This window comes from Phasianus colchicus, chromosome 1 (assembly GCF_987193195.1).
Source record: "Phasianus colchicus chromosome 1, bPhaCol1.hap1.1, whole genome shotgun sequence".
NCBI classification, from domain to species: Eukaryota; Metazoa; Chordata; class Aves; order Galliformes; family Phasianidae; genus Phasianus; species Phasianus colchicus.
The window spans coordinates 75822231-75849355 of record NC_143436.1 but is presented as its reverse complement, the minus strand read 5'-3'; the positions used below and the strand labels follow the sequence as shown (position 1 = coordinate 75849355).

The following is a 27125-nucleotide window of genomic DNA, read 5'->3' as shown; positions in this document are numbered from 1 at the left end:
AGAAAACTATTTTAATGATTGTACAGAAAGAATTTAAATTGAGGTGATATATTGTGACTTCTGAGTGAGAGGGAGGGGAAGCACTTTCAATTTCAGTATTCCAAGAAGCAAGAGCCAAACTTTTCCCTAGTTTTACAGAACCACACTGAAGTAAAAAAATAAAAAATAATAATAAAAAAATCATAGCCAGTCTTGATTTTATGTTTTCTAGATCTGAATGCCTTCAGAATGGAAGGGGAATTTAAAAATAAAACAACAAACTTGACAAAAAATTGAATGGTCTAAACACTTTTTTGTTGTTGTTGTTTTAATTTGTAGTAAGCAGAATGTATTATTTGTTGTTATACAAAGATAAACTAATCCTTAGTCCTAAAGTGAAAAAGCAAATGCTAGAATACAACACCGTATCTCTCTACGACAGAGCCTACAACAGTGGAATAATATTTTGAATGGACTTATAGTTATTTTAGTTACCTGGTCTTCTGGGTAGTAAGGAGGCATTTGAAAGAAATGGAATGACTGCTGCAAATTTTTGAGTCAGGTTGGCTTTTGAGGGGAACAGGCTATCTATGATCACAAAATCTTAACCTGCTCTAGATATTGTTTCTGGTCAAGTTGAAATTTTCACTGTGATTGTACTCAAATTTGTTCCTCTAGCAGTTTTTATGCTGGTGTTTAACTGGTGAAACAAGGGAGTGATTTTGCATATTCTTAGCTCTACTTAATATGAAAAAAATAAAATAGAAATGCTGTATGTTTCTTACGTCAGATATCTTGAGATCATTTTGTTGAACTTTTCCTTTATCTACGTTTTCTTGTGCTTACTATTCTGAGTCCTGGTATGTACTGCTGGGTCTGCATGCTAATAGACTGTGTGTTTTGTTTAGGTGCGACATGAGAACAAATGTGTTGCTCCTGACAGATGCCCGTGTTTTCACAATGGAAGAGAATATACCAAGGGAGAGACAGTGACTAAGGACTGCAACACCTGGTGAGTCAATGGAACAGTGTTTTTCTGCAGGAAGCCTAATGTATTTCTAAATATGAGGCCTGTTCTGAAAGTAATGCCTCCTATTTTATTATATTGTTCCATTATGTCGGAAGTGGTTGTTTGTGGTATGGCAGTAGAACTTGAACCTTCCATTACATTTTGTTGCCATGTTGCAGATGGTAGCAAAGGAGCAGTCTGCCAAAATGCCATCTGACATGGAAGTGTGTATGAAGCAAAGGGGTGTCACTGAAAGTGGAAAAAAAATGCACGCATTGACATTCATCAGTACTTGCTGAATGTTTATGGAGACCAAACAGTGGATGTTAGTACAAGAAGGTAGTGATAGTATGATATACATACCTACAGTATGCCTACAGTACGAGTAGGCAAAAGTGACTCGGCTAAAAAACAGATGCAATAATAATTTTACTGAAAAAGAGAAGAGGCGAAACTCTTTCTTATTGTTGTGATATTTGCATTTCATCATAATTACCATACACAGTCTCTTATTTTCAGTCATTCATAAAATCTTCAATCAGTTGTAGCCTTGTTGCTTCATTCTTCTAACTTTTATTTCTGACAGTGATATTGTAAGTGACATTTCTTCTTAAAGATAGAAGTTTTTCAATGTCAACATGAAGAAAATATTAAGAATTGTGCTTTTCTTGTTGATAAGACCTTCATCTTATTTTAGGTATTTTTCTTGAATACAGAAAATAAAACTGGAAAACAAATTTGTTTAAATAAGGGAGAGTAGAGCTGTTTGTACTGTATGACTTTGAAAAGCTTCATGATAGTTCTCAGCAAATATCAAGTCAAATGTCATTTACAAAGTGATATAGGAAATTACTATTGCTTTGAGAATTAAGAAGAATTGAAACTGCAATTTGGAGCTCAGATCTTCCTTTTTTTTTTTTCTTTCTTTTTGTTCTGCTGTTGCAGGAGTTTTTATTCTCACTTGTTCTTGCCAGATGTGAACACCTGCTAATGCAATATATAAGACAGAGGTGTCAGATTTGGCATTTACATTTGACTTGACATATGGGAGACTTTAATTCCTGAAGAATGTAATGTCTCCAAGTCTCAGCTAGTGGCAAAATTTGTCATTCTAAGAATTGTGGATAAATAAATAAATTTGGAGTAATGTTTATGAAGCACTATACGGAAGAAATTTGCTAATTTCTTCTAATTGAATTTGAAAAGCCAGATACTTTATAATCTGGCTTTGTATATACATACAGAATCTTGGTCTTACTCTACCTATTAGATTTAATAACAGAGGATGTAATAGGCTTTATGTTACTGAAATTTCATTTCTTAAAGAAAATCTACTGCACAGTTTTTATTATGCTGTGAAATGTTTTCAAGATTAAACAATTACTCCCAGATTAAGGCAATAGACAATGCAGTTCTGTAACTGTTATCGCTTTTGTTAGCAATTTGATCTTGGGGAAGTACCTTAGAATTTTTATCCCACAGCTTTTACATTTGTAAAGTAGGGATAGAATTCCCTTTTCCCCACCCTTACAGAGCTTGATTAGAAAATCCTCAGGGCAGTAATAGCGTCTATCTGTCATCATATACGAGGGATACTCTGAAAGTAATGCCTCCTATTTTATTAAGTTGGCCCTTGATGGCAGTACCGCAGTAAAGCTTGAACTTTTCTGCCAGTATTCTGCTATGTTTTGTTGCTATGTGACAGATGGCAGAAGAAGGGCATTCTGACAGAAATGGCATCTGTCTATGTGTCTGGAAAGGCATACAAAGCAATGTTGTGGAATTGAATTGCTCCATGAGGCAAAAATTGCACCAATCGACATTCATTGACAAGTGCAGAATGTACAGCGACCAAACAGTAGATGTTAGCACAGTGAAGTGGCTGGTGGGCTTATTGATTTTATTATTTTTGCTGTCTCCTGCTAGCTAGCAGGAGATTGGAATGAATCTCTTTCATACTTGCAGATTCAGCAGTAAGGCTTGTGAATCTTCATAATATCTCTGGAAAAGGCAGGAGGCTTGGGTGGATGCCCTGAAGAAGTATCTTCTTTATTTCTCAATTTCCCTTATTTTAATCTGAGGGTTATGGTATTTACTTCCTTGAAGCTTATTTGTAAAGGTACTGTGCAAACCTTAGATTATTAGGTGTCACAGCAACAAAAGGCTTGCTGTCTTTGTGAACAATAAGAATCTTGATCTATTTTTTGTTACACTATTATAATTATATGTTTCAGTATAATTGAGTTTATACTAAGGTGTTTGTTTCCTTTAAGAAAGGAGGAGCAGGAAGAAAGAGAATACCACCAAAAAAAAAAAAAAGGAAAAAAAAAAAAAGAATGCAGTCAGTTTTATTATGACATCACTGTTGTTGTAGTTCAGCCACTGCACCAAAATAGGTATAATGATATGAAAACTTAACCTTCTGCCTGATTTATCTTCAGAATTCCCCATGCTATGAAAACATGACGCATCTTGCTTTGCTCTGCATGTCAGGCAGTTCCATTTTTTCTTCCGTATTCTTCCATATTTAGCTTGTAAGGAATCTAGCAGGTGTTCAATAAAACATTACTGGCAAAATATATAGGCAAGAAATGACTGGTATATCTCCTTTCAGGATTAGATATACTTTTATCACAGCTTATGTCACATAAGCGGAGGTTTAGGTTGGAGTTCTATTTGTTTGTAGCCAAATGAGAATACAGAAGATGTTCGGATTTCACCACCCCAGGAGACCTCGAAAGATGCTATCACACAGACATTCCTCAGAGAGTGTATAAACATAGCTATTGACATACAGAAAAAAAAAATATTTCTATCCATATGTGTACTCTTATCAGACCATGAGGTAATGCCTCCAATTACTAGGTCAGATAAACTTTCCAGAAGAATGAACTTCATTTAAAAATAGATACACCTCTTTAGAAAAGGATGTTATTAGACTTAATTATAGACTCTGAACAAAAGCCACAGGGCAAACTGAGTTATAGTCCTGGTTACTTGGTCTCCAAAGTTGATCACTAGAGTAAACACATTCTTTGTCATCATCAAATATTAAATTTACTACTATTTTAGCTTTCAGTGAGGAAAAAAATTATGTAATGCAAACTTGCTGATGTTAAATTTTATATTTAACCTGTAATCTTCCTTAGAAGTTAATCAAACTGCTTTTCTAAGAGGCTACTGTAAGAAGAGCAGGATATCTAAAATGAAGTGCTAACAGTATTATGAAATATTCCAACAGGGTCTGCTCGGGCCTGTTTTTGTAATGAAGAAATTCAAAAAGCATGTATTCTTATGTGCAGCTTGTAAAAACAAAACAAACAAAAACCCACATATTCTTTAAGTGTTGAAAGTGTTAGTGTGCTGTTTCTGCACTTAATGTTACTGAATGTTACATTATGCTGATGAGTGAGGTAATCATTTGGCTCATAATAGCATAATTAAAGTCCGTCTGGGTAAGGATGCTAATAGCCCAGGAACAGAGCCTTTTCAAGGCTGAAGCCAAACTGGATCTGCTGGAGATGCACCTGAGGATGGACAGCAGAGAAAAGTGTGTAAGTTCCTCAGAGCTGCATCTGATAGACAGATTAAAGACACGTAAGGAGACTTTACTCTCATGTGGTCTGCAGGTCTCTCTGACCTGTGCCCAACAAAAAGAAGGGAATGTTCAGATCAAATCTCACCCTGGGGAATTTTGTGATTTGCCCAGAGAATGCCACAAGTGAAAAACTGAAACAGCTTCCCTCTCCCCAAACGACAACCAACAAACCCTAAAATGGCCTGCAAGAAAAAATGTTACAGAGACTTTTTTTTTATACTTGTATTTCCAGTTCTGAGTACTGGAAATATTATATACTCATTTTTCAAAAAATGTGCTACTTTGATGTACTAGGCAAAAGATTTCTTGGTGTCAATTTAATTAAGAAAAACATTAGACATAGTAAATCAGCATGTGAAATAGACAAAACAGAAGAAAATTCTGTTATATGAGAGCATGAATAATACAGTACAATATACAGCAGAAGAACATACAGAGAGTTAATAATGTGCAGTTGTATACTTTCTGTCCAAAACTGTTTCCTGCAGGGGAACTTGAGGGATGAGTTAGGTTTTAATATCATTACTTCCACTGTGAGATAACAGAATAGCAGAGAAAGTTGTTCTGTTCATAAAGCCTTGTTGCATGTGCTTCTTACTGTGGATGAATCATAGACACCTCAGTTTATTTCAGATTTAAAGAAAGCTGATCGTGAAGAAAGTCAAACTGAACTATCAGCTTTTTGCATTTATAGTCAACCCATTTTCAGCACAGAATCTGTATCCCTAATTATGTAATTATGTGCTTACTTATTTACTTACTGCAGAATTTAATCACTGACACTTGCTTACAAAACTTGGACTCCAATCTTTTTTTCAAGTATCTTGATGAGAAACATACTTCAGTCATTAACAAAGTTTTGGGCTCAGAGCAGAGGTGCCACCTTTCTCATACGAAAGTAGATTAGACAGTATGTCTTGTTTTACAGATGTACAAAGGCTCAAAATCCATTTTCCTCCCTTAGTTATTTGTCACTTATGTTACTTTATTTTCAAGTGTTTTGTTTTGAAGAACTTGAAAAATACCAAATTATGAAAGATTTCTGAACACATTTTATGCTGAAGAACCAACCCTTTTTAAAATGCATTGAACTTGAGGGCCCCCAGAATCTTTGTGTGCTGTTCAACACATTACTGGTGTATGACAAGTAAGATTAGAAGCTTTTTCAGATGGTGAAAGGTCATTATTTTGTATCACTGCTTGTTGTGTATCCCTTGGAGAATCATCAGTTCATGAGCTCCTGGAGGGAGATACTTTCACTGTCTCACTTTTCCTCAAGCACTTTACATTCTTTTACTTATTTTATATATTGCAAGTAATGATATAAATACTAAAGATCACTCATTTTCCTATGTTGCAGTGTCTGTCATGGTCGAAAGTGGGAATGCACCAAAAATATCTGTGATGGTACCTGCACTGTTATTGGTGCAGCTCATTATTTGACATTTGATGGAATGAAATACAAGTTTCCAGGAGAATGTCAGTATGTATTAGTTCAGGTAAGAATATGTCAAGTGCCTAACTCATGATGCCCGTGTTTTACACCAGAGAAATCCAACATTTGCATAAGCCACAGTATCACTGTCTTGATCGCTAAGCCAGATGCATGGCAGAAGAGAGCAGAGTTTATCAATGGCTTCAAAAATACCTTGAGAAATTATAAGACTACATCACATTATAGAGAAGTGAAATTAGGATTGTGGTGTGTCTAGCTGGCAGTCATAAGATGTGTGAGTGTAGCATGTTATGGAGGAACAATACAATACAAATCTCATTTCTAGTGATGAATTTTAGATGCCCATTAGTCAGTCCTTTATCCCTTTCTGCTAACCACTTCATCCTCTAGTACAGACTTACTGGATCAGACTTCTTCAGTATGCCTTAGAAAAGTATTTAGTGAACGCTCTCTAAATGCTTCCAAAGCACAGACTCTGCTTGTTCACTTTGGCACTATCACTGTTTCATGCAAAACTAGAGTAAATTACTCATTTTCCTTACAGCAAAGTGGAGGGGTGAATAAATACATAGCACGCTAACTTTAGTCTGTGATTTACGGGAGCTATCAGAAATTTGGAGAGTTAAATGAAATTAAGGCAATTACAAATGCAAATCATTATGTATTTAAAAGTCTGTGTTTGAAAGAAGAATTTATTTTAAAATTTGGTCTAAAAATAGATGGACCTGCTGTTAATTTATATAATAGCCTTCTCCAGTTAAAAATTGTCCTGTTTCATGATTTTTCCCGACGAGCCTTTTCATGAAGTACCTTTCTCCCTGAAATTCTTCTTGGACAGAACAGTGTCATCATTGCGTCTTTGGCTGGATCTTTGAAACATGTTTCCACTTTGATACCAGCTGCATTACCATAGAAGGCTGATGATCCTGATGCTAGTGAGAGCTCAGTAATACTACAATCTTAGGAACAATAAGAATATACACTACTACAAGACTATTTAAAATATCACTGACTGAGTGTGCCTCATTCTTGAATAGGTGAACCAAAACCTCTATTAATGCTAATAGATAAATTAATCAACGTAGGAAAAATGGACATGTCAGCATATATCTTATTTGCCACATAGATTACTTTGAGTATTATGTAGGTCACTCTGAAAGTTATGCTCTGATTTATCTCCATATAAACTATAACAGATACAAAGCACAATAACGCTACTTCATAGAACAAATTCTTAGCCACAGAAAGCTATTTCTCAACATGTTTACTGCTGTTAACTATGCATCTTCACCAGTGATGAACAAGAACTTGCAAACCACAATTGTAAAAATCTGCACCTGTAGAGGTGACACATTGTCTTCATTGCCATTGCTGAAACACAGCACCTACTGCTTTACTGTGCTCCCATTCTCTCTTTGGTCTCTGTAGATGTTCAGCAAGTGTTGATGAATGTCAATGGGTGCCATTTTTTTCTGATGGAGAAATTCAGTTTCACACCTTTACTTCAGTCCATGTCAGCTGCCATTTTGTCAGACTACCATCTGTCACTAACAAAATTATCTGTCCATCAAGAAAATGTAATAGAAAATTTGTGGGAAAGTCCAGCCTCTACTGCTGTACCACCAACATCCACCTTTGACATTGTAATAATATACTGGAGGTATTACTTTCAGAGTAGCTCTATTTGAGACTCCCTTTTTCTTCAGACATCTGCATATGTTTGTAAAATGTCCATAGCAATGATTTACTAATTTATTTTTGTCTGATAGGATTTCTGCAAGAATAACTCTGGGACATTCCGGATACTGATTTCAAATGAAGGGTGCAGCTTCACTGGTGAAAAGTGTACCAAAAGGGTTATCATTTTGTATAAAGGTGGAGAAATAGAGTTGCTTAATGGAAATGTACGTAAGCTTCTCTTTCTTTTCCTTTTTTTGAAGAGTTCATTATAATTTTGGAATTTTTGTGACTTTAGGTATGAATAATCTCATGCTCAGTGGTTCTTGAAAACTATATCACCAAGTGAACAGATTAGTAGGATTATAATCATTGTATTACTGTAATTAGCCTTTTTGCTTAATGTTACAATCAGAAAGGTCAACATAGTGGAAGTGTGATACAGGAGCAGAGTAGCAAAGGGACTAGTGTGAACGGAGTCCCAAGCAGCTGACTGTGTGACTCAAAGTTGAATTCCTTGGTAGACTACCCAGCTATCCATGCAGACATTCAATGCAGTATCACCCGGCTTTTGGGGGTCCACACTGCTCATAATTCAGCCCACTGACTACTTTGTCCATCCCCTTCTTCAAACCAGATTGTCTTGGTTGAGGGATGACATGCAACTGCACACCGTTTACTTGGATTTCCTCTTCTGGACACACATATGTATCAGGCACTCTCTTGAATTGAATATTTTCCTTCTTGTATGAGACTCTTCTCTGGTGGAGAGATGGGAACCTCATGGGGGTGCATTGCTGTGGTATGTCACTGAGCCAAATGTTTTTTGCAATTCTTACTTCAGTGGCAAAGAAGACAAACAACTGCATTGCTGCATATGCAAGCCAGAGCGCAAACTTTTGGGTTTGGGCCACCTTGTCTCAGGAATATGGGCCAGATCTTTCACTGACACCTGAATAGGCAGCATTTTACTACTGCTGTCTGTGTTACTGGTTCTACCACCTGCAATGCAGAACAGGTAGCCAATAACTGCTGCCACAATCCCCAGTCAAACCCTTCCTGATTCACACGTACATCCAATTTGGTGGGGAGAGTGGGATCAAATATACAAGCACCTGTGCTTATTTAGCAGCTAACTTTGTCCATTGAAGAGCATCTTGTTCTGGTTGTCCCCACTCCCACAGTTAGCATTTCTTAGTTAATCGATATAAAATCAAGATCAAGTCCAACCACAAACTAACCATGCTACCCTAACATCTCACCACTAAATCATGTCCCCGAGCATATAGAGTTCTTAAAATCTGCATGAGGTGGGGTATTTGAAGGTATATGAATGTCCCAATATGCCCAGAAATTCCTGTGTTTTGCCATGGTTGGTACTAAGGATGCTTGAATTTTATTAATAATATCTCCCAAGAATTTTACTGACAGTCCAGACCCTTAGACTTCCTGTGGGCTCATAACACATCCTTTCTCCTACAAGCAAGCTGGTAATGAGTTTACCATTTTCTCCAGCGCTTCCAAAGTGGAAGAGGTTAATGTGAAATAATATGTTATACATTATTAGCTTTATCCCATTTTGCCTAATTGATGTGCAGCCAAATTGTGGCAGAAGGTTGAATAGTTCAACTACCCTTGTGTTAGGACCTAGAAGGTCGATTGCCTATCCTCCTATGTGAAGGCAAATTGGTTCTGTGATTCCTTAGCAACTGGAGTGCCAAAGAATGCATCAGACAGATCCAGGACACAATAGTAGATCTCCAGCTCCCTGCTCGACATGTCCACGAGGGTAGCAGCATTGGGTACTGCAGTATGAATTGGTAGGGTTATACCTACAGTCATGCACCATGTTCCATCTGGTTTCTGGATTGGCCATATAGGAGAGTTACATGGGCTATGCATTGATTATATAATTCCTACTTTCTCTAATTTCTTCTAATAGTTTTCATAATTTCTTCTTGTCTGCCTGGGAGTTGACACTGCTTCATATTAGTGATGGCTGAGTTAACCTAATAGGCTCATGCTTTGCATATTCCTGCACAACTGACCAGGCCCAGACACTAACACTTCTAATCTCTAACCTGAACTATCCAATATTAGTTTGGAGAGTCAGCCCCAAGAGTGTATCTATGCCTAATATATATTTCTGAATTCGGGCTATAGAAACTACATACTCCTAGGGGGCAAGACACCCTACACCTAACATCAACCAAGTTTAGGTTAATGGAATCATTTTAACTCCAAACCCTCCTACAACATTATGCATGCCCAGAAATCTTGATGGATTGCCATGAATTATAGTTGTTTCAGCTCCAGTATCTGCTAGAGCCATGATCTTTTGTATAGTCTTCCAAGACCAATAGATTGTTAGTTCTAAGTATGGCCTTCAGTCCACCAAGGAAGCCCAAACTCTAAGAGGACCTTCTCCCTCATTTCATGCCATTAATATATCTAGGCACAGATTTTGTTCCATGGAAGCCCTAGCAATGGCCAACTGGGCTGCCTGGGGCTGCTACCTTCATGTTGAAGGTTTCAAGATGTCTTCTAAATTCCATGGCTGGGTGGAGATTCACTCTATTCTTCTTACACCCTTCGTGTTGGGGTGGGCTTAAAACATCAATCATTAAGTTGCTGCCATAAATTTAGTAATACATGATTCAGTTGTCTATTATCTTTTGGGGTTGGACCCCTGATTTTATTAGATCATTCTACATTTGCCGGTGAGATACTCTTACTAGTCCTAATTGTGGAGCCCTTCAAGTTGGTTTGCAAGATTAAGTCTCTCTAGTTTCTATTGGGTACAGATTTCACTTGGATCTTGGGTGTTTTGTTTCCCCTAGATCAGCTTGTATCTGTGCTGCTTGTTGCACAGTTCCATCTACAGCTACCAGAGGGTTCAAAATAGCTACTAGGGTGCCATGTTGCTAAGAGGGGCTCTCATCCCTGCTATAAATTTAACTAGGTTGAGACTTTCAAAATCCTCCTCATAAACAGTCCCTTTAAATCCTAATTCCTTTAACTGGGAACTCCTTAGTGCCATTTCTGTCTTTGAGTTCTGGATACTTCCCCTGGTATCCTGCCAACTATGCCAAATGTTCTACTCACAAAAAAAGTAAAACAGCATCTGACAGCTTCTTGGCAATATCAAAGAATTTGCAAGGAGGCCAATAGTCATATATAGAAAGAAGAGTTGAACTCACAAACAGCTGGTGAAGGGACTCTGGCTATGTAGGAAGGGGAAACAGGCTGGAGTGACTTCACCCTGGCTCCACTACTTCTGATCATATGAGGAGCACAAATGCAAACAATTTGCATGTGCTCCCTAGGCGAGCCACAACCCTTCATCAGGTGCTCAATGAGCAGTTCAAGCCATGACTTCACAGTCCCCCTTTGTTTTTGTTTTTTTTTCTCCAGTGTTTGAAAGAGATGGATTACTATAGGTATTTATATTAACTGCAATCAAATACATCTAGATAGTACATGTGATACTTTGGGGAAGATGAAAATGCTTCCAGTTCCTAAATAATCTATTTTTAGCATATTTTTCTCCTAAAAATATTTAAAGCTCTCTTCATGAGATCCTTCAGGATTGTAAACTGTCTTCTCTGTGTATAAAGGCTTTTGATCATACTGCACTGATGAAGAAAATTGAATTGTATTGTAGTATTTTTACTGAATTGAGCAGGGAAACATAATGAGATAAGGAAGAAATTTTTTCTTATACCACGAAGAGGATGAATGGTTTCTGGGCTCCTCTTTCTTCCATGCTTTTATCATGATTTGCACTGATTGAAATGTTTCATCTACCTCTTTCACAAGCAAGCAGTTCTCAGTCACTGCACTAACAGTGTAGATCACAGATGTCCAAACTTCTGGTTTGTCTGGGTTGCACTGAGTGAAGAGGAATTGTCTTGGACTTCATATATGTAGGTTGCTATGAAAGTAATGCCTCCTATTTATTTCAACAACAGATAGAAAAGGCACAGTAACACTATATGATAGAGCAAACTCTCAGCTCCAAAATACCATTTTTCAACATGCTTACCACCATTAGCTATGCATTTTCACCAGTGCATGCATTTTCACCATTGTATGCAGCCTGCATACCATGCTTGTAAAGATCTGCACCTGTAGAAGTGACCTACAGTTACTGTTGCCACTGCTGAAACACACCACCTCCCTGTGCTAACATCCACTGTTTGGGTCTCCATAAACATTCAGAAAGTGATGATGAAAGCGTAGTGATATGGAGGAATTCAATTCCATGCCTTTGCTTCATATGTACTTACATATCAGCCTCCATTTTGTCAGACTGCCCCTCTGCTCCTCCTTTTGCATGGCAACAGACTGTAATGGAATACTGCTGGGAAGCTTCAACCTCTACTACCATACTACCAACATCTGCCTCTGATATCACAGGCCAACATAAAACAATAGGAGGCATTAGTTTTAGGGCAGCCCTCGCATAATATACAATACAGTTAATACGTAAGTATCAGAACATTTTGACTTTCAATATTCTAATTAAAAAATTAAAATAAGAAAACAACAAAAACATAAAATTATTGGGATATTTGACCGTGTTTTGTGAAACTAATCCGTCTGTCTTGTTTTATGGCAGTGGTTGCAATTCTTAATGAGATCTCAAGGTGTTCATCAGAAATTTTTGAAGGAATGTTACTATTCATGTGCTTCATCATTGAAAATTGTTATTCACAAATGCACATATTGCCAAAAACAGATGACATGAATGAGGTGTGACTGTGAAGCAAAAAATATTTTTCTCTGATAAGATATGTCTCATGAAAGTATGGTAAAGAGACATGAACAGATTTTTGAGTTGAACATCTGATTACAACTTGTACAATTAATAAATGCACAATTAGAAGAGTGGCATGGTCAGGATAGTGTTTTACAGGTTTATAGTTAGATTATCACAGTGGAAAGAGACAATCAAAAATGAAGTGCTCATCCATGTCCTAGGCTCGCAGTAGAAAACTCCAAAGGGAGGAACCTCCAGTCAGCCCTTAAATGCGATCCAGGAGAGGTGGAGCCAGGCTCCACCCCTTCTGGTCGCACAGGTGAATTGCCTTCACCTGTGCTCCCATGGCTGACTCAGTCCTTGCCTCAGGTGATCAATCAGCGGTTCAGGCCATGACTCAGCAGTTCCCAAGCACTCCACCCCTTCTCAGCGTGAACCGATGATTGAGTTAGCTAGAGGTCACCCTAATACAGAGATCTGACACATTGTGATGCTTATACAATTGCCTGTCGTGATGCGGGTTGACGCAATTTAAGATGAGTGTGTCACGCTCCAATTTATAGGAGGGAGCTGAGGTTCTTTTAATATCTGTATACCCGGTGTGAGATTAAGAAACAACGGTTCATATGTTAGTCCAACCAGTTTATTATAAGTCTAATTAGGGAGATGGGGAAGGGAAGGAGTGCGATAGAAAAGCTAGGAAAAAGCAAGAATGCCGTGAAGCGGGGATAGTCACCACCAGGATCCAGCAGCGGTCCCGTTGCACGACGTTCCGAAGGTCCGAGGCAGAAGCAGCAGGGGGGGAGAGCAGCAGCGTGGAAGGCCTGGGGCGGCAACAGGTAGCAGGAAGAAGTCGCAGAGCCAGTCCAGGAGGAAGCAGCAGGATTCAGGTAGCAGGCCCAGGAGAGTCCGTCGGCATGCAGGAATTCCGTGGTGAGGAATCTGATGGCAGAAAACCTCCCTTCCTCATGGTTTTCGATTCCTCCTTTTATCCTACTTCTTCTCCTGCCTACGTGACATCCCTGGGCGTTTTAGCAGGAGTCCTGCGAGTACTTCCCGAGATGGCCATCTTCCTCGAGATAATCCCACACAAAAGACCACTTTGCAGCTATTAAGCTGCAGCTTATCTCTCTCTCATTGCCCCCAGCCCAGTCCATCTTCGGTCACCTTCGGACAAAAGATTTTGCAATCCTTGCCCAAGACTTGTCCATCAAACTTCTCCAGACAAAAGATCTCTCAACCCCTGACCAGGACTTGCTTGAACTTGTTCATCTGTGTCCTTTAGACAAAGGATTTCACAACCCTTGCCCAGGACTTGCCTGAACTTGTTCGTCTGTGTCCTCAGCAAGCTTTGAGACAATGATGATGCAAAATAATAATCTCTTACAGAGTGATGATCAGTCTATGGTGGAGGTTCATATTCTTTCATGGGCCAGTGCTCAATGGTGTTACTGTAGGCATGCAGTTGTGTGGTGCAGGTCTATCCTATGCTCCATCAGTCCCATGTAGACCATCACCACTACCTGCTGGATTAAATCACAATCTATCAAGAAAAGGGAAAGCTATTATGACCACAACCATTGAAAAGGGATTGAAAGAAAGTATTTTAAATTAATGCCTCAAGTTCCCATTAGCTGCAGACTGTGAATTGGCAGCTAGATGAAAAGAGGGTGGAAAGGCACACACAGGAAGTAAAAGGGGTGGAAAAATGAAAAGACATCAAAAGGAACTTGTCAGGGCTTTTCCTGTTGGAGTAACTGGTCAGAGAAAAAAACAACTTCCTGACTTAGGAATCAGGCTCTGGTTCTTCAGCATACCCATGCACGTGGGTGTCTCTGTTTGCTTTACACCTATACCAATCCAGCCTTTTTCTTGCTACCTGCCTCAGGAGTACAAAATTTTTCTTTCCTTTTTTTTCTTTTTTTAGAAAAAAAATAATATAATGTTATAAATAAGGATTATTCAATGAACAACTACAAAATATTTAACTGTTCATTAATTGTATATACCTGGCCCTCCTTATTAACCCTACTTCAGCTTTGCAATTTTTTTGGAGGTGTTTAAGCTTTCAACTTTCTCTAAGTAATGCATGCGACAATACCTCATTCAAAGGTGCAGAAATGTGATGAGATTGAAAGACTGTATTTTCATCCTGATTTGCTCTTCAGAAGCTTTACTTTTAAGGAATTAACTTATCCACAGCAGCTTTTCCGAGTAGAGGCAGGCATGTAATTAGTCTTGTATATGTCATTTGTTTGCAGTTTTGCAAACCCTCTTGGATTATCTGTGTGGTTTCTATGAGCTGGCTGTTCTTTGGCAAACAGCATGGTTGAACATAACCACTGTTATATGAGTTCACGTCCTACTGGGAAAATGGTATATGTGAAAAAGAAAATCATTGATAATACAACGTTTTTCTTGTTCAGGTAAACATTAAGGTATCTCCTAAAGACAGCAGTGACTTAGAAGTCATGAAGTCTGGCCGTTATTACATCATTTTACTGAGCAAAAGCATCACTGTGACATGGGATCTTGCTATGGGAGTCTCAGTTATCTTAAAAGCCACTTTCAATGTAAGTGTTTTTTGCTTTAATTCTTACTCTCACTAAAGAATGCACTTACATCCTCCCTTGTTGATAGCACTTTTTAATGCAGACATGCAGATAGATTCCCTTGAAGTATTAGCTACTTGCTTGAAAATGAAGAGATTTTTTTTTTGTAATACACAAGGGTTGCTTACTTTACCTGGTCCTTCAACTGTAAAGGCTAAATTCTCTGTCTTTGGAGATGAGCTATGATGATGAGTGCTATAGTGCCTAACAGTAACTCTGCTTTGAAAGACTGAAAAAATTTCTTTCATGTACAAGAGGAGCTGTGTAGGGAGCCAGGTTCACTAGTGATGGTGACTGGACAGTCATCTTGAGGAATAAAATGGGGTCATATGTAAACTTCCTGGTCCTGGCCCAAACAGACCCAACAGGCACCACTAGTCAGAGTTGTCTTCTCACATCCCTGAAGACATGGAGACAGGCTAGTCCTACTTTCAGTTAAGCAGAATGGGAACTAAACATTCTGCATGTCAGATTGTGTATGTTTTAGGGAATTTGACAAGGACAGAGATAATTCAGTTTTTAAGACTTATGCCTTTAATGCACTAGGTTAAAAAGACTTTAAAACAAAACTCTGAGCCAGGCTATAGATGTATCATTTATGTATTTTGTGTTTCTTTCCCTGCAAGGATCAAGTGTGTGGTCTATGTGGAAATTTTGATGGAATCCAGAATAATGATTTAACCAGCAGCAATGAACATCTTGAAGTGGATCCAGTTGACTTTGGAAACTCTTGGAAAGTTAATACGTATTGTGCTGATGTCGAAAAGGTGATTGTGAATGAAATGAAAACTAATTAATACTGTTTACAGTATCACTTAGGAGTGCTTAAAGAGCTCTGAAGGAATAGAAATAAACAAAAATGAACTCGTATAATTTTTTTCCAATATTCTTTTTTGAAATTTGATGAAAGATCAATTAAATATTTTACTGCCTCTAGGCATCTTGGCTTTAGATGAATGTTAACATAGCCAGTCTGAAAGGTAAAGACCTTATAGAGTTTGCCAGTCTAGATGCTAAAAATCCAGGTATAACTGGAAATCTCATTGTGAAACTTAATTTAAAAAAATAAAAAAAAAAAAACAACAAAAAAAACTCAACCAGATGTAATTTTCAGACAGAACAAATTCAGATAAATGTTTCATATTTTTCCATCCAAACTTCTTTATCCCTGTATCTCACATCTTAGTTCATCCATTTATGAATGGCTCAATGCATAGACTAATTTCTTTCTGTATTATTTTTGATGTTATTTAGAGAGCATTCTGTTACTATTTTCAGATTAGAGAGGCATGAACAGAAAAGGCAAGGTACAAGAGTGAATGTAAGACCTTTTTGCCATGTTATTGTCTCACTCCAATTTATAGGAGGGAGAGGAGGTTCTTTTTAATATGTAAATACCCAGTGTGAGTTTAAAAACAACGGTTCAAATGTTGGTCTGACCAATTTATTATAAATCCTAATTAGGGAGACGGGGAAGGGAAGGACAGCGACTATTATGAATTAGGGAGATGGGGAAGGGAAGGAAAGTGATAGAAAAGATAGGAAATAAGCAAGAATTGCATGAAGTGGGATAGTCACTACCAGGATCCAGCAGTGGTCCCGTTGCATGCCGTTTCGCAGGTTTGAGGCAAAAGTGCAGGGGGAGAGCAGCAGCAGTGTGGCTGGCCTTGGGCAGCAAGCAGGTAGCAGGAATAAGTCGCAAAGCCAGTATGGGAGGAAGCAGCGGGACTCAGGTAGCAGGCCCAGGAGAGTGTCAGCATGCAGGAATTCCATAGTGAGGAATCGGATGGCAGACACCTCTGTTCTTCTTCAGCATGCTGGTAGAGCGCAGAGCAAGTCCAGGAGGGAGAGAGGCAGGTCATAAGGCTTCTCCTGTCGTCAGAAACCTCTTCTTCTTCATGAGGAATCTGTTGCCAGAAAAGCTCAACCTCATGATTGTAGGTCCCCTTTTTATCCTTCTTCTGCCATTGTTGCATTCCTGGGCACTTGGGTAAGAGTCATGTGCAGTACCTCCCAAGATAGCCATCTTCCTTGAGATAAACCCACACGAAAGACTGCTTCCTGGCCATTAATCTGCGGCTTCTCTCTCTCTCTCGTTGCCCTAGCCTTGTCCATCTGTGTGCCTCAGACAAAGGATTTCACAACCCTTGCCCAGGACTTGCTTGGACTTGTTCATCTGTGTCCCCAGCAAGCTTTGGGACAATGATGTAAAAGAATAATCTCACAGTTATCACTGCTTCTGAATTTTGAGAAGCTTAACTGCTATCTGAAAGTGTTATGCAAGTCCTTGTCCTGGAGAAAATGTGATTTCACAGTGTACTAGTTATGTTACATGTGAGAGTGCACTTCTTTTCCAAATGCTGAGTTTTGAAAGGAAGAAACTGAATAATAAATTTGTCTCAAGCTCACAAATAATATGTCCAAAAGTATTTCCATACCCAAAATTTTGGAAACAATTTGAAGGCAACTTTTTTGATATTTAAAGAATGGAATTTTTCATTCATATGATGCCCTCAAGACTGAAAACTTTGTCTCAAAAAGGCCTATATTTTCAAAGGGAGGAAGAAAAGATCTTTCCTCAAAATATTTAAATAATTAGAAAACAAAACTAAATATTCATTTTTGATCACATGGAATTTTGAGTTGGTTTACTTATGTGTGGTGACATAACTTCAGTATTGACTGGAGAATAGGAGAAATTATGGCAATGAGGAGTGAGATGTGCAGGGTAGAATCTACAGTATATCACCGTGATAAAAACCATATTAGTATCTGTGTTCTTAGCTAAATTAAAATGGAGACTTCTGAGCCTTTTTGTATTCAGCAGTGACCTTGGCTATTGTATTTTGAAGAGTCTCTCGTGCCTTCTGAAGAGCTGTGAATGATTGTTTTTCAGGATAGGTGTTTGGTACAGCAGCACTTACCATTAAGATTATATCTACGTTAAGACTGTAGCATGCCGGAGCTGGAGAAAATGTGGCAGGTGACCTGCTTTGCTTTGCATTCTGCAGATTTCTTGTTATTAAAAATGTCTAAAGTGAGTGAATCTGTTCAGTTTGAAGAGTCCTGAGGTTCTGAAAGCAAGGCTAATGCAGTGTGTACATGTCTCTTATGATATTAAGTTCAACTGGGAACAGGCCCTGGTGTCTCCACTGTGTAATGACAACGTCTTGAAGCAGGTGATGGTAGAAACATCATGCAACATTCTGTCTGGAGGTCTCTTTGAAGAATGCAAAAAACTTGTAAGTATCATGTCCTGTGTTTCTCATTTATCAGTTCTTCATGACCTGTGCTGATAGTTATTACAGCTAAGGGAAATAGTGCTGTTACTCTGACAGCACATGGAACATGGACTGCCTAGTTGGTATTCTCATCTCTGACCCTGTCTTTAGCTGATAGCTATAGCAGCTGGGAAAATGCAAGATTTCCCTAGTGGAAAACCACAGAAAAACTACTGCTTGAGGAAAATTTCATTCTAAACTGTAGAGAGATGCATGAAGTCAAGTAAAAGGGTTGGCATTTTGGAAGAGAAGGGTGGAGGAAAAGTTAACCTAATTTAATGCCATTCAAGCTTCTTTCTACTCAAACTGCACAAGACAGTTTGGTAATAGGGCTCAAAATTTATAAAGCTGATCCACATAAGGAGCAGTAAGGTGGACAGTAAACTACAGTGCCTGTAACTGAGAATGTGGCCCCATTTAAGTTCTTGCTGGCATCAGCAGAAGGATCTGCGCTGATTTACATAACATCTCAGCTCTTGGTGAGTGGAGCAGCCAAACCATCTGAATGTTAAATACGTTTAGGTTAAGGTGATTTAGCGTACTGTATCCTAAATTCATCTTTTTCAGGTGAATCCTGAGCCATACATAGATATTTGCATGTATGACACTTGTGCCTGTGAATCTATTGGAGACTGTGCTTGTTTCTGTGATGCTATAGCAGCCTATGCACATGTCTGTGCACAAAAAGGTGTTACTGTTCACTGGAGATCACGAGATCTGTGCCGTAAGTATGATGTTGATGGGGAAGAATTGGAAATGATTTTGAATGACAAGCAAATGGAAAAGGTATAAATTCTTTATCAAGAAGCCGTTGGCTCAGCTAGACTATTCTTATCTAGTTCTGTTCCCTCTGATGTCCAGAGAAATTCACTGTAATGGAACAAAGATTGCAACTCATTGTGACTTTTCCCCTCCCTTTTCTATTTATTTTGAAAAGCCATTTCCTCAACAAGAGGATAGAATGGATTGCAGACCAGTCAAATCCAGATTTTTTTTTAATAGGTATAGAGTTTGTTCTTAGTAATCATTTTTGTCAAGAACAACTCTTCCTCATCTACACCAAGTATTTCATTATGTGAAAAAATAGATGTATTTGAAGAAGTAGCCTGCCCTGGATGGACTGGGGGAAGTTATTTTAAATTGTAAATCTTTCTCAATACATATGTGGTACACCTTGTATTCAATTTGGTGTCTTAGTTCTGAAAGACATGATGACTTCAGTGTTGATTTTTTGCCTTCAATTCTTTTATTGTATAGCACAAAGCTGTGAGAACCTAAATAAACAAGATTTAGATAATCAATGTGAATGGAGATACAATAGCTGTGGACCTGCTTGTCCTATAACATGCCAACACGCAGAACCTTTGAAGTGCCCTTTACAGTGTGTAGAAGGATGCCATGTTCACTGTCCTGCAGGTAAGTCCATCTTTTGCTGTAGTCAGTTAATTACAGTCTTACATTCCAGGAACATTCACAGGTTTCTAAGGATGGAAATTGCTTAGGGTTTAGATATTGCAATTGATTCCTCAACTGTTTTATTGATGTATTTTCACCACAGTTTCTTGCAACGTAAGTTAGAATTTGGTTAGGAATCCTAGTTTGTGTCCGTGAGATGAGAACAATATGTGGAGGGCACTAAATGGTTCCAGGAAGAGAAGAATGGAACCTTGTCATTGAGAATGATGAGACGAGAGCAGTGTAATCAGGGAGATAGGGGGACTAGGGGCTATATAATGATAGAGGCTGTTGCCTCTGTAGGTTATGAATTTGTGCTGGATGCAGTTATCTGAAATCCAGAAAAGAAACTCTCTAACTGCAATGTGGAGTTAGAAAGCCAACGTTTCCTTATTTCGCGTGACACGTACAAGGCAACTTGATAAACCAAGCATGCACACTGGGAGTTCTGGTTCCACATTTAAACAATTAAGACATACATATGCAATACATTGGCATACATATTCATTCTTTTCCAAGAACTCGTTAATATGTGCTAATGTCCCTCTGGGCATGCATGGCCCTCTGGTGGTCTTAAACCACTTACTTTCTCCTCATTTTTCCACCATCATCTTCTTTCTAGTGCCCTACGGATGATCTTTTAGCTGTTTTTCCCCAATGAACAGTTTTCTATCTTGGTGCACTGTAACTCAAAACAATTTACGTGAAATTCAAGAAAAATTCTTCCACCTGGTGGATGCAAAGATTAAAGTAGTCTTACTGTGACTTCAGTGCTTCTGTGAAGCAGAACTGTTGAGAAAAACAAGGCTGTTCACACACCAAGCAAAGCTAAACTGAAAAATGTTTTAACTAGCATGTGTTGATTCCTTTTAATAAATTAATATATTGGTCATTAAGATTGATCCCAAAACCAGCCTATTTCAATAGTCATAAAATGCTTGCCTTCAAAGCAGCTCCTATGGTGGAGGAAACTCATCAACTTGACCTGCTTACTGCTCTCAGGGCTCCGATACTTCTGAAGTTGCCCGGCAGCTTTCAGCTTAACTGTACCCATCATCTTTCTTAGAAAGGGGAAAATGAAAAAAGTGCAGGAGGAAAATATGAAAGATAAGGAAGATCCAAATGAAGAATGAAAACTCAGGTGAAAATATGGCTCATAAGATCAGAGTTAAAATGTTGAAGGAACTGGGATTGTTTAGCTTGGAGAAGAGAAGGCCCCAGGGAGACCTCATTGTGGCCTTCCAGTACTTGTAGGGAGCATATAAACAGGAAGGGAGACGGCTATTTACGTGAGTGGATAGTGATAGGACAAGGGGAAATGGTCTTAAACTGAGACAAGGGGAGGCCTAGGTTAGATATTAGGTGGAAGTTTTTCACTTCCAGAGGGTCGTGTGACACACTGGAAGAGATTGCCCAAGGAGACTGTGGATACCCCACTCCTGGAGGCATTCAAGGCCAGGCTGGATGTGGATCCGGGCAGCCTGGTCTAGTGGTTGGCAACCCTGCACATAGCAGAAGTTGAAACTAATGATCATTATGGTCCTTTTCAACCCAGGCTATTCTATGATTTTATGATTTTATGATTCTATTATTCTATGGTTCATATCTCATGAAAGCACAAAAAGAAATTTTTTTTAAGACCAAAAATAGCTATTCTGGGTCTTGGTATTTCTGTTTACACTTTTACAGAAAGATGAGAGACTTCTTGGATATAACTTTATGTAAGTATTAAATATGATACTAAAGTCTTCAGTATGCAGGTAATAGACATTTAAATAGTACTCCAGTATGATGAGTACCAGGAGGTAGGAAATAAGGGGACAAATCAGTAATATACATGTGAAAAGGAAAATGTTTCTTTCTCATGGTATTTTTAATACTTTATTCTGAACTGTGTTCACCTTCTGCATGGCCCTGGCTATTGCAGGTTCTACACTGAGTATTTTCAGTATCCCACTAAAACAAAAACTGTTTGTGAAGTCAAATTTGCAGTGACATTAACACTAGTGGAGTATTCAGAACTTGAACCCAACTCAGAAAACTAGTCATTATTTTTTAAGCAGTATAAATGCAATGGATTGAGTTTGCAATTCAAGAATACTGGCATTTTTATACTACTGTTCTATTTCAAAACAGGGAAAATACTTGATGAACTGTCCCTGGATTGTGTCAGTCCAGAAGACTGTCCAGTGTGTGCAGTTGGAGATGTCAAGATCCCACATGGAAGGAGAGTAGTTTTGAGCAGAGATCATCCGCAGCACTGTCAATCTTGGTATGATGGAAGAGTTTATGCAGTGAAATAATATATCTTGTGAGAAGGACGAAGAGAGAGAGATGAAATGCATCCCCATAAATAAGCTTTTGGACTTCACTTAAATACACTACTGAGGATGAGACTTAGAAACCCTCTTTTGTGTCAAGACTCTTTCTTAAATATCCTGAAAATGAACTTTTTTGATGGGTGGGATAATTGGATGACAATTGAATTTAAGAAAGGGAAATCCATTAATTCCTTTCAACAGTGTCTTTTCCCCTGTGTGGTGGCCCCACTAATTTAAGTCATTCTTCTTTTTTGTAAGGTGTGATTCAACATCAGTAAAGCCATCAGAACTCTTTCCTCCTGCTGGTACTAAACAAAATTACATATATATAGTGCAAGATCCAAAAATGCACTCCATCTTGAACTTTCTAGATCCTGAGCATTTGGAAGTGTGCAGCATAATTGAGAAAATTATTTCACTGAGATTTTAAGATGATATACTACAGTCTGATCCTGCATGCATGCATTTCCAAACATTACAAAATTAATGCAAGGGTGCACTATGCTGAGCATTATGTGGGATTAGACCCTTCAGCTGCAAAGTGGCAGAGGCAGATTTTCATATTGTATGCTGCTAAATGGCATATTACACAAAGTTCTATATTACGTGAAAGCTTGGCCTGCTTCAACTGCCTAGTCTCTTGAGAGATACTTTAATTAGAAATTCCTACTGCTGTGAATACAAAACTCTTTTCCATTGTGTTATTTGATCTTATTTAATAGGAACTGAGTTGTTAAACTGCAGTAGCTATTAGCCCAGACTAACACCCTAGCTGCAAACAGTCTAAACCTCACAGAACCTCCAGATGGGTACAAAACTGGAATTCTTGGCCTTTTGCTGGAGCTAGTGTGCATCTGCCTTATAAACCCAAGACGTGAGACTGTTAGGCTGATCAATAACAAAAAAAAAAAAAACAAAAAACAAAAACCACAAAACACCATCAAGAAAACAACTGTATTCACGAAGAGCCTAGAATTCCATCAAGAGGTCAAGAAAAAGTCTTCACAAATGAGTATATGTTTCCTAATCCTTGAAATTTTTAATAATAATTTTTCTTAAATGTTGATCCATTGGCTGCAGCTCACAAAAGATTACAGAGTATTAGGATAACTTACCTCACTAGGGAAACATCTTTTTGCATAGCTGTCACCTAATTTGTACAGATGCCTACACCATCTGTACAAACAATAAAAGATATTGTGCAAAAATAAATTTTATAGAAAATACCCAAAGGAAATTGGAAACTAGAAAAGTCTTGTTCATATTAGGTTAAAAATAATAAACCTTCTGTTGGTTTGCATTAATGCCAAAAATATCTGAGCATTCTTCAATTAAAAAGACACTCATAGCAGCTTGAAAATAATATAGCCCTGGAAGAACTTAAAACTAAGATGCCATATGTAAAATGACACATTTTTCTGAAAAAAATGATAATTCTTCTAGCATTTACTTGTTCAGTCTGTACATCTTTGGTTTTCTTTGGCAGTGAGAATTAGTACGTTTTGATCCTTACTCCTTCATATACTTACCATATTCTCTCCCTTATACTGTCCAGTAATACAAGTAAAATGTCTTTACTGATTCTGAGCCACTTTCATGAGTACAGATGTACAGATTTTTGGTCAGATAAGTGAAGTAAAGAGAATTATACAAACACGAATTAGCAGAGTAGAAGTGTTAAAGCTTTGCTAAAGTTAGAAATTAATGAATTATAAACAAGTTCCTAAAAGGTGGAGAGTGACAGAAGTGGAAAATCTTATGGGATTTAGAAAAGATTAGCAGTCGATAATGTAGAGATGCATTGGATAGTGAAGAACACTCAAACCTGAGATGGAAGGGAGAAGAGAAAAATGTACTAAGGGAGGTGAGCAGAAATTGTGAGGGAGGTAAGAAGAATAAGAGAAAACAGATGAAACACATAGGGACTGGAAAATAGAAAGCAGTATGGGGAAGACAATGAAACAGACATTAAAAAACTAGGGGGTGAATATATGTGGTTAGCGGAGGACATGACTATGTGAGTGTAGGCTCTTTTTCTCCCAACAGATGAACATGTACCAGAGCTATTCAAAACAAAACAAGTCAGAAAAAAATCAAAGGAAACTAGTACAGTTTAGATGTGGATAGAAAGCTGGTTATATTTTTCTTTTGCTAAGATTAAAGCCTGAGTAAGCTAAGCCTCTTCACAAATTCTGCTAAATCTTATTAGAGCCAACTCTAGTATTTTTCTTTGTATTAGCTGCCTCCAGTTTGCCTCATAGCTTTTCTTCCTTGTGAAGCAAACCATGTTTCCAGTTAAGTTCACCAGTTGTTGCATTGCTCAAGCTCAAAGTGTTTCCATGCTGTTCCTAGAATAGATTTTACATGTTCTACCAAAAGCTTTTATAAGAAGAGCACTGTCTGACAAATACAGCATATATTTTCAAAAGCTTCCTGTATTTAAACAAACATGCATGAACTGTTCCTCTTCTGAGTGGGTTTAATAGGGTTTGGCTATACAGTTCCTTGTGGGGAAGGGGAAGAAAAAAAATCACTCTTTTGATTTTGTTCTAAGATATATAACCAGTGGATTTTCTTTTGTAAGATGTGGGCAGTATGTTATTAGAAGCATTGTTTGTTTTTTTTTTTAATAGTTACTTTTGATGATTTTTTGTAGTCTGTGTGAAGGGAAGAATTTAACCTGTGTGTCCTGTGAACCAGTGGAAGAAATCCTAACACTAACAACGCCTGCTCCAGAGGAGGACAGAGAACTTGCACCTAGTGAATATTCATGCAGCAAGATGATGGACTTGGCCTTTCTAGTGGATGGCTCCAATAAACTGTCAGAGACGGACTTTGAACAGCTGAAGACTTTCATAACTGGAATGATGAACAAACTCCACATCTCTCAAAAGAAAATCCGAGTGTCAATTCTGGTATACAGGGCTGGGCCTACAATCTACCTTGGCCTTAAAGATATCAAAACACAGTCCCAGATGAAAAAAATTGTCCAAAGCATAAAATACACAGGTGATGAAGTAGCATCTGTTGCTGAAGTCCTTAAATACATTGTGTTTCAAGTGTTTGGAAAAGCAGAAAGGACTAATGCTGCCCAAATTGCGATGCTATTTCTAGCAAGCAAGTCTCCAGGAAAAGTCCGCACCATCATCCCAGCCTTGAAGAATAAAAAAATTACAGTTATACCTGTGGGAATTGGACCATATTTTAATGTGGAACAAATCAGATTCATTGAAAAGCAGTTACATACTAGATCCTTCCAAATGAATAATGTGTTGGAGCTAATGGATAACAGAGATCTCCTAATCGATTATCTGTGTGATCTTGGGCCTGCAGAAAGTTCTCCTGTGCCCACTCCAACAATGTTTGATGACATATTTACCCAGAGGGTGCTTACAGCACCACCACACTTCTCAGAAAATACCACTACAAAAAGTCTGGACATTGCTTTTGTTGTTGAAGGATCTGACAATGTAGGACAGGAAAATTTCAATATCATCAAGAAGTTCCTTGAGAAGGTGCTCACAGAAATGAATATAGGACAAGAAAATATTCATGTTACTGTCATGCAGTATTCAGACACTATCACTCTGGAATATTCCTTTAGGGAAATACAGTCTAAAGAAAGTATTATTGAGAAAGTGAGGAGTATACCCTACCAAGGAGGGAAGGCCACCAACACTGGGCATGCCCTTGACTATATTTCCAAACATACATTTACATCAGCAAATGGGGGCAGGCAGAATGTGCCTCACTTGGTATATATGGTGTCATCCAATCCTTCCACTGATGTTATAACACGACATCCTACGAGTATAAATGTTATTCCCATAGGCATAACTCCCAGTGCAAATGTCCATGAGCTTAGAATGATCAGTCAGCCTAATAGACCAATAATCTTACGAAGTTACAGCACACTTATTGAAGAAGCACCTGAATTAGTGTTGCAGTCATGCTGCTCTCATAAAGCTTGGACAGAAATACCAGGTAAAGTTGGATGTATTTTTTTTGTGTAATTTCCTGTTTCCTCTATCCTGTCTTTGTTTTTACTTCACGTATCTGAAATTTCTCATATCTCAATTAATATTTTGTCCAAATGCCAAGGAAGGAACATTTATCCTTATTAGAGTCAGGTGATTCCACCCCAGTTTGGCAGTGCCATCCATTGACCTGCAGCCAGCCTTCTGTGGTCTGAGCAGTCCTTGGCTGTGTTTGTCAGTAGTGTACAGAAGCTTTCAGATAGGATGGAATGTAAGAGCAAAAAAAGAGTATTCTCATCTATCCAACTCAAGAAAGTAACAAAGTTCCTCTTATCTAAAGTGACTAAATTATTTGTTTGTTTTTCTGGTTTACTATTTTTAGTCCTCTGAGAGCAAAAGAACAGTAGCAGAAAAGATGGAATTGAAATATAAATCTTGAGCCCTTCATTAAATACACTTACTGTTTCAGCTTTGTTTTCTCCAACTGCAGCTATCTGCCCTTTCTACTCCTGCCAATAGATTAGTAGATGTTAGTTCTGATTGTCATGCTTAATGCTCTTTGTTTTTTTTTCCTCCCAACTCAGAGTTGTGCAACAAACCTATGGATGTCATGTTTCTTCTGGATGGAAGTCCCAATATTGGAGCATCAGAGTTTGAGGAAATGAAAAACTTTGTACAGGCATTTATTGAAAGTGCTGATATCAGTATGTGCCTGTCTTTTAACTCAAAAGACATAATGGCTTTCAAATTCTTTTGCTTATACTAGACAAACAACTCACTAAAGTCTTTTTTGTTTGTTTGTTTGTTATTTTAAAAGATGGCAAAATTGTTCAGAAAAGCTAGATTTATATACATATAAATATATGTATATAATATATACATATATTTTATGTAAAGCATTTCAGCTGTGGATCTTTGTGTCCTGATTTCAGCACTATTTGAGATCAATGCACTACATAGACCTCCCTGCCCATGACACAGGGATTGGAACAAGATGG

At 38.1% G+C, this 27125-nt stretch overlaps 1 protein-coding gene across 8 annotated transcripts in view; it reads left to right on the top strand.

Moving 5' to 3' along the window:
• VWF (von Willebrand factor) overlaps window positions 1-27125 on the top strand; it is a 139919-nt gene that overhangs the window by 46579 nt on the left and 66215 nt on the right. For 7 of the 8 annotated variants that reach the window (XM_090148114.1, XM_031597117.2, XM_031597118.2 and 4 more), the window contains 11 exons: window positions 888-991; window positions 5947-6085; window positions 7812-7946; window positions 14908-15054; window positions 15720-15860; window positions 18216-18335; window positions 18942-19098; window positions 19632-19790; window positions 21966-22101; window positions 24807-26134; window positions 26712-26831. In XM_090148114.1, coding sequence (XP_090004240.1) covers window positions 888-991; window positions 5947-6085; window positions 7812-7946; window positions 14908-15054; window positions 15720-15860; window positions 18216-18335; window positions 18942-19098; window positions 19632-19790; window positions 21966-22101; window positions 24807-26134; window positions 26712-26831 — 2686 coding nt within the window. The remainder of the gene's footprint in view (window positions 1-887; window positions 992-5946; window positions 6086-7811; window positions 7947-14907; window positions 15055-15719; window positions 15861-18215; window positions 18336-18941; window positions 19099-19631; window positions 19791-21965; window positions 22102-24806; window positions 26135-26711; window positions 26832-27125) is intronic. The other variant, XM_090148119.1, reaches the window with a different exon arrangement.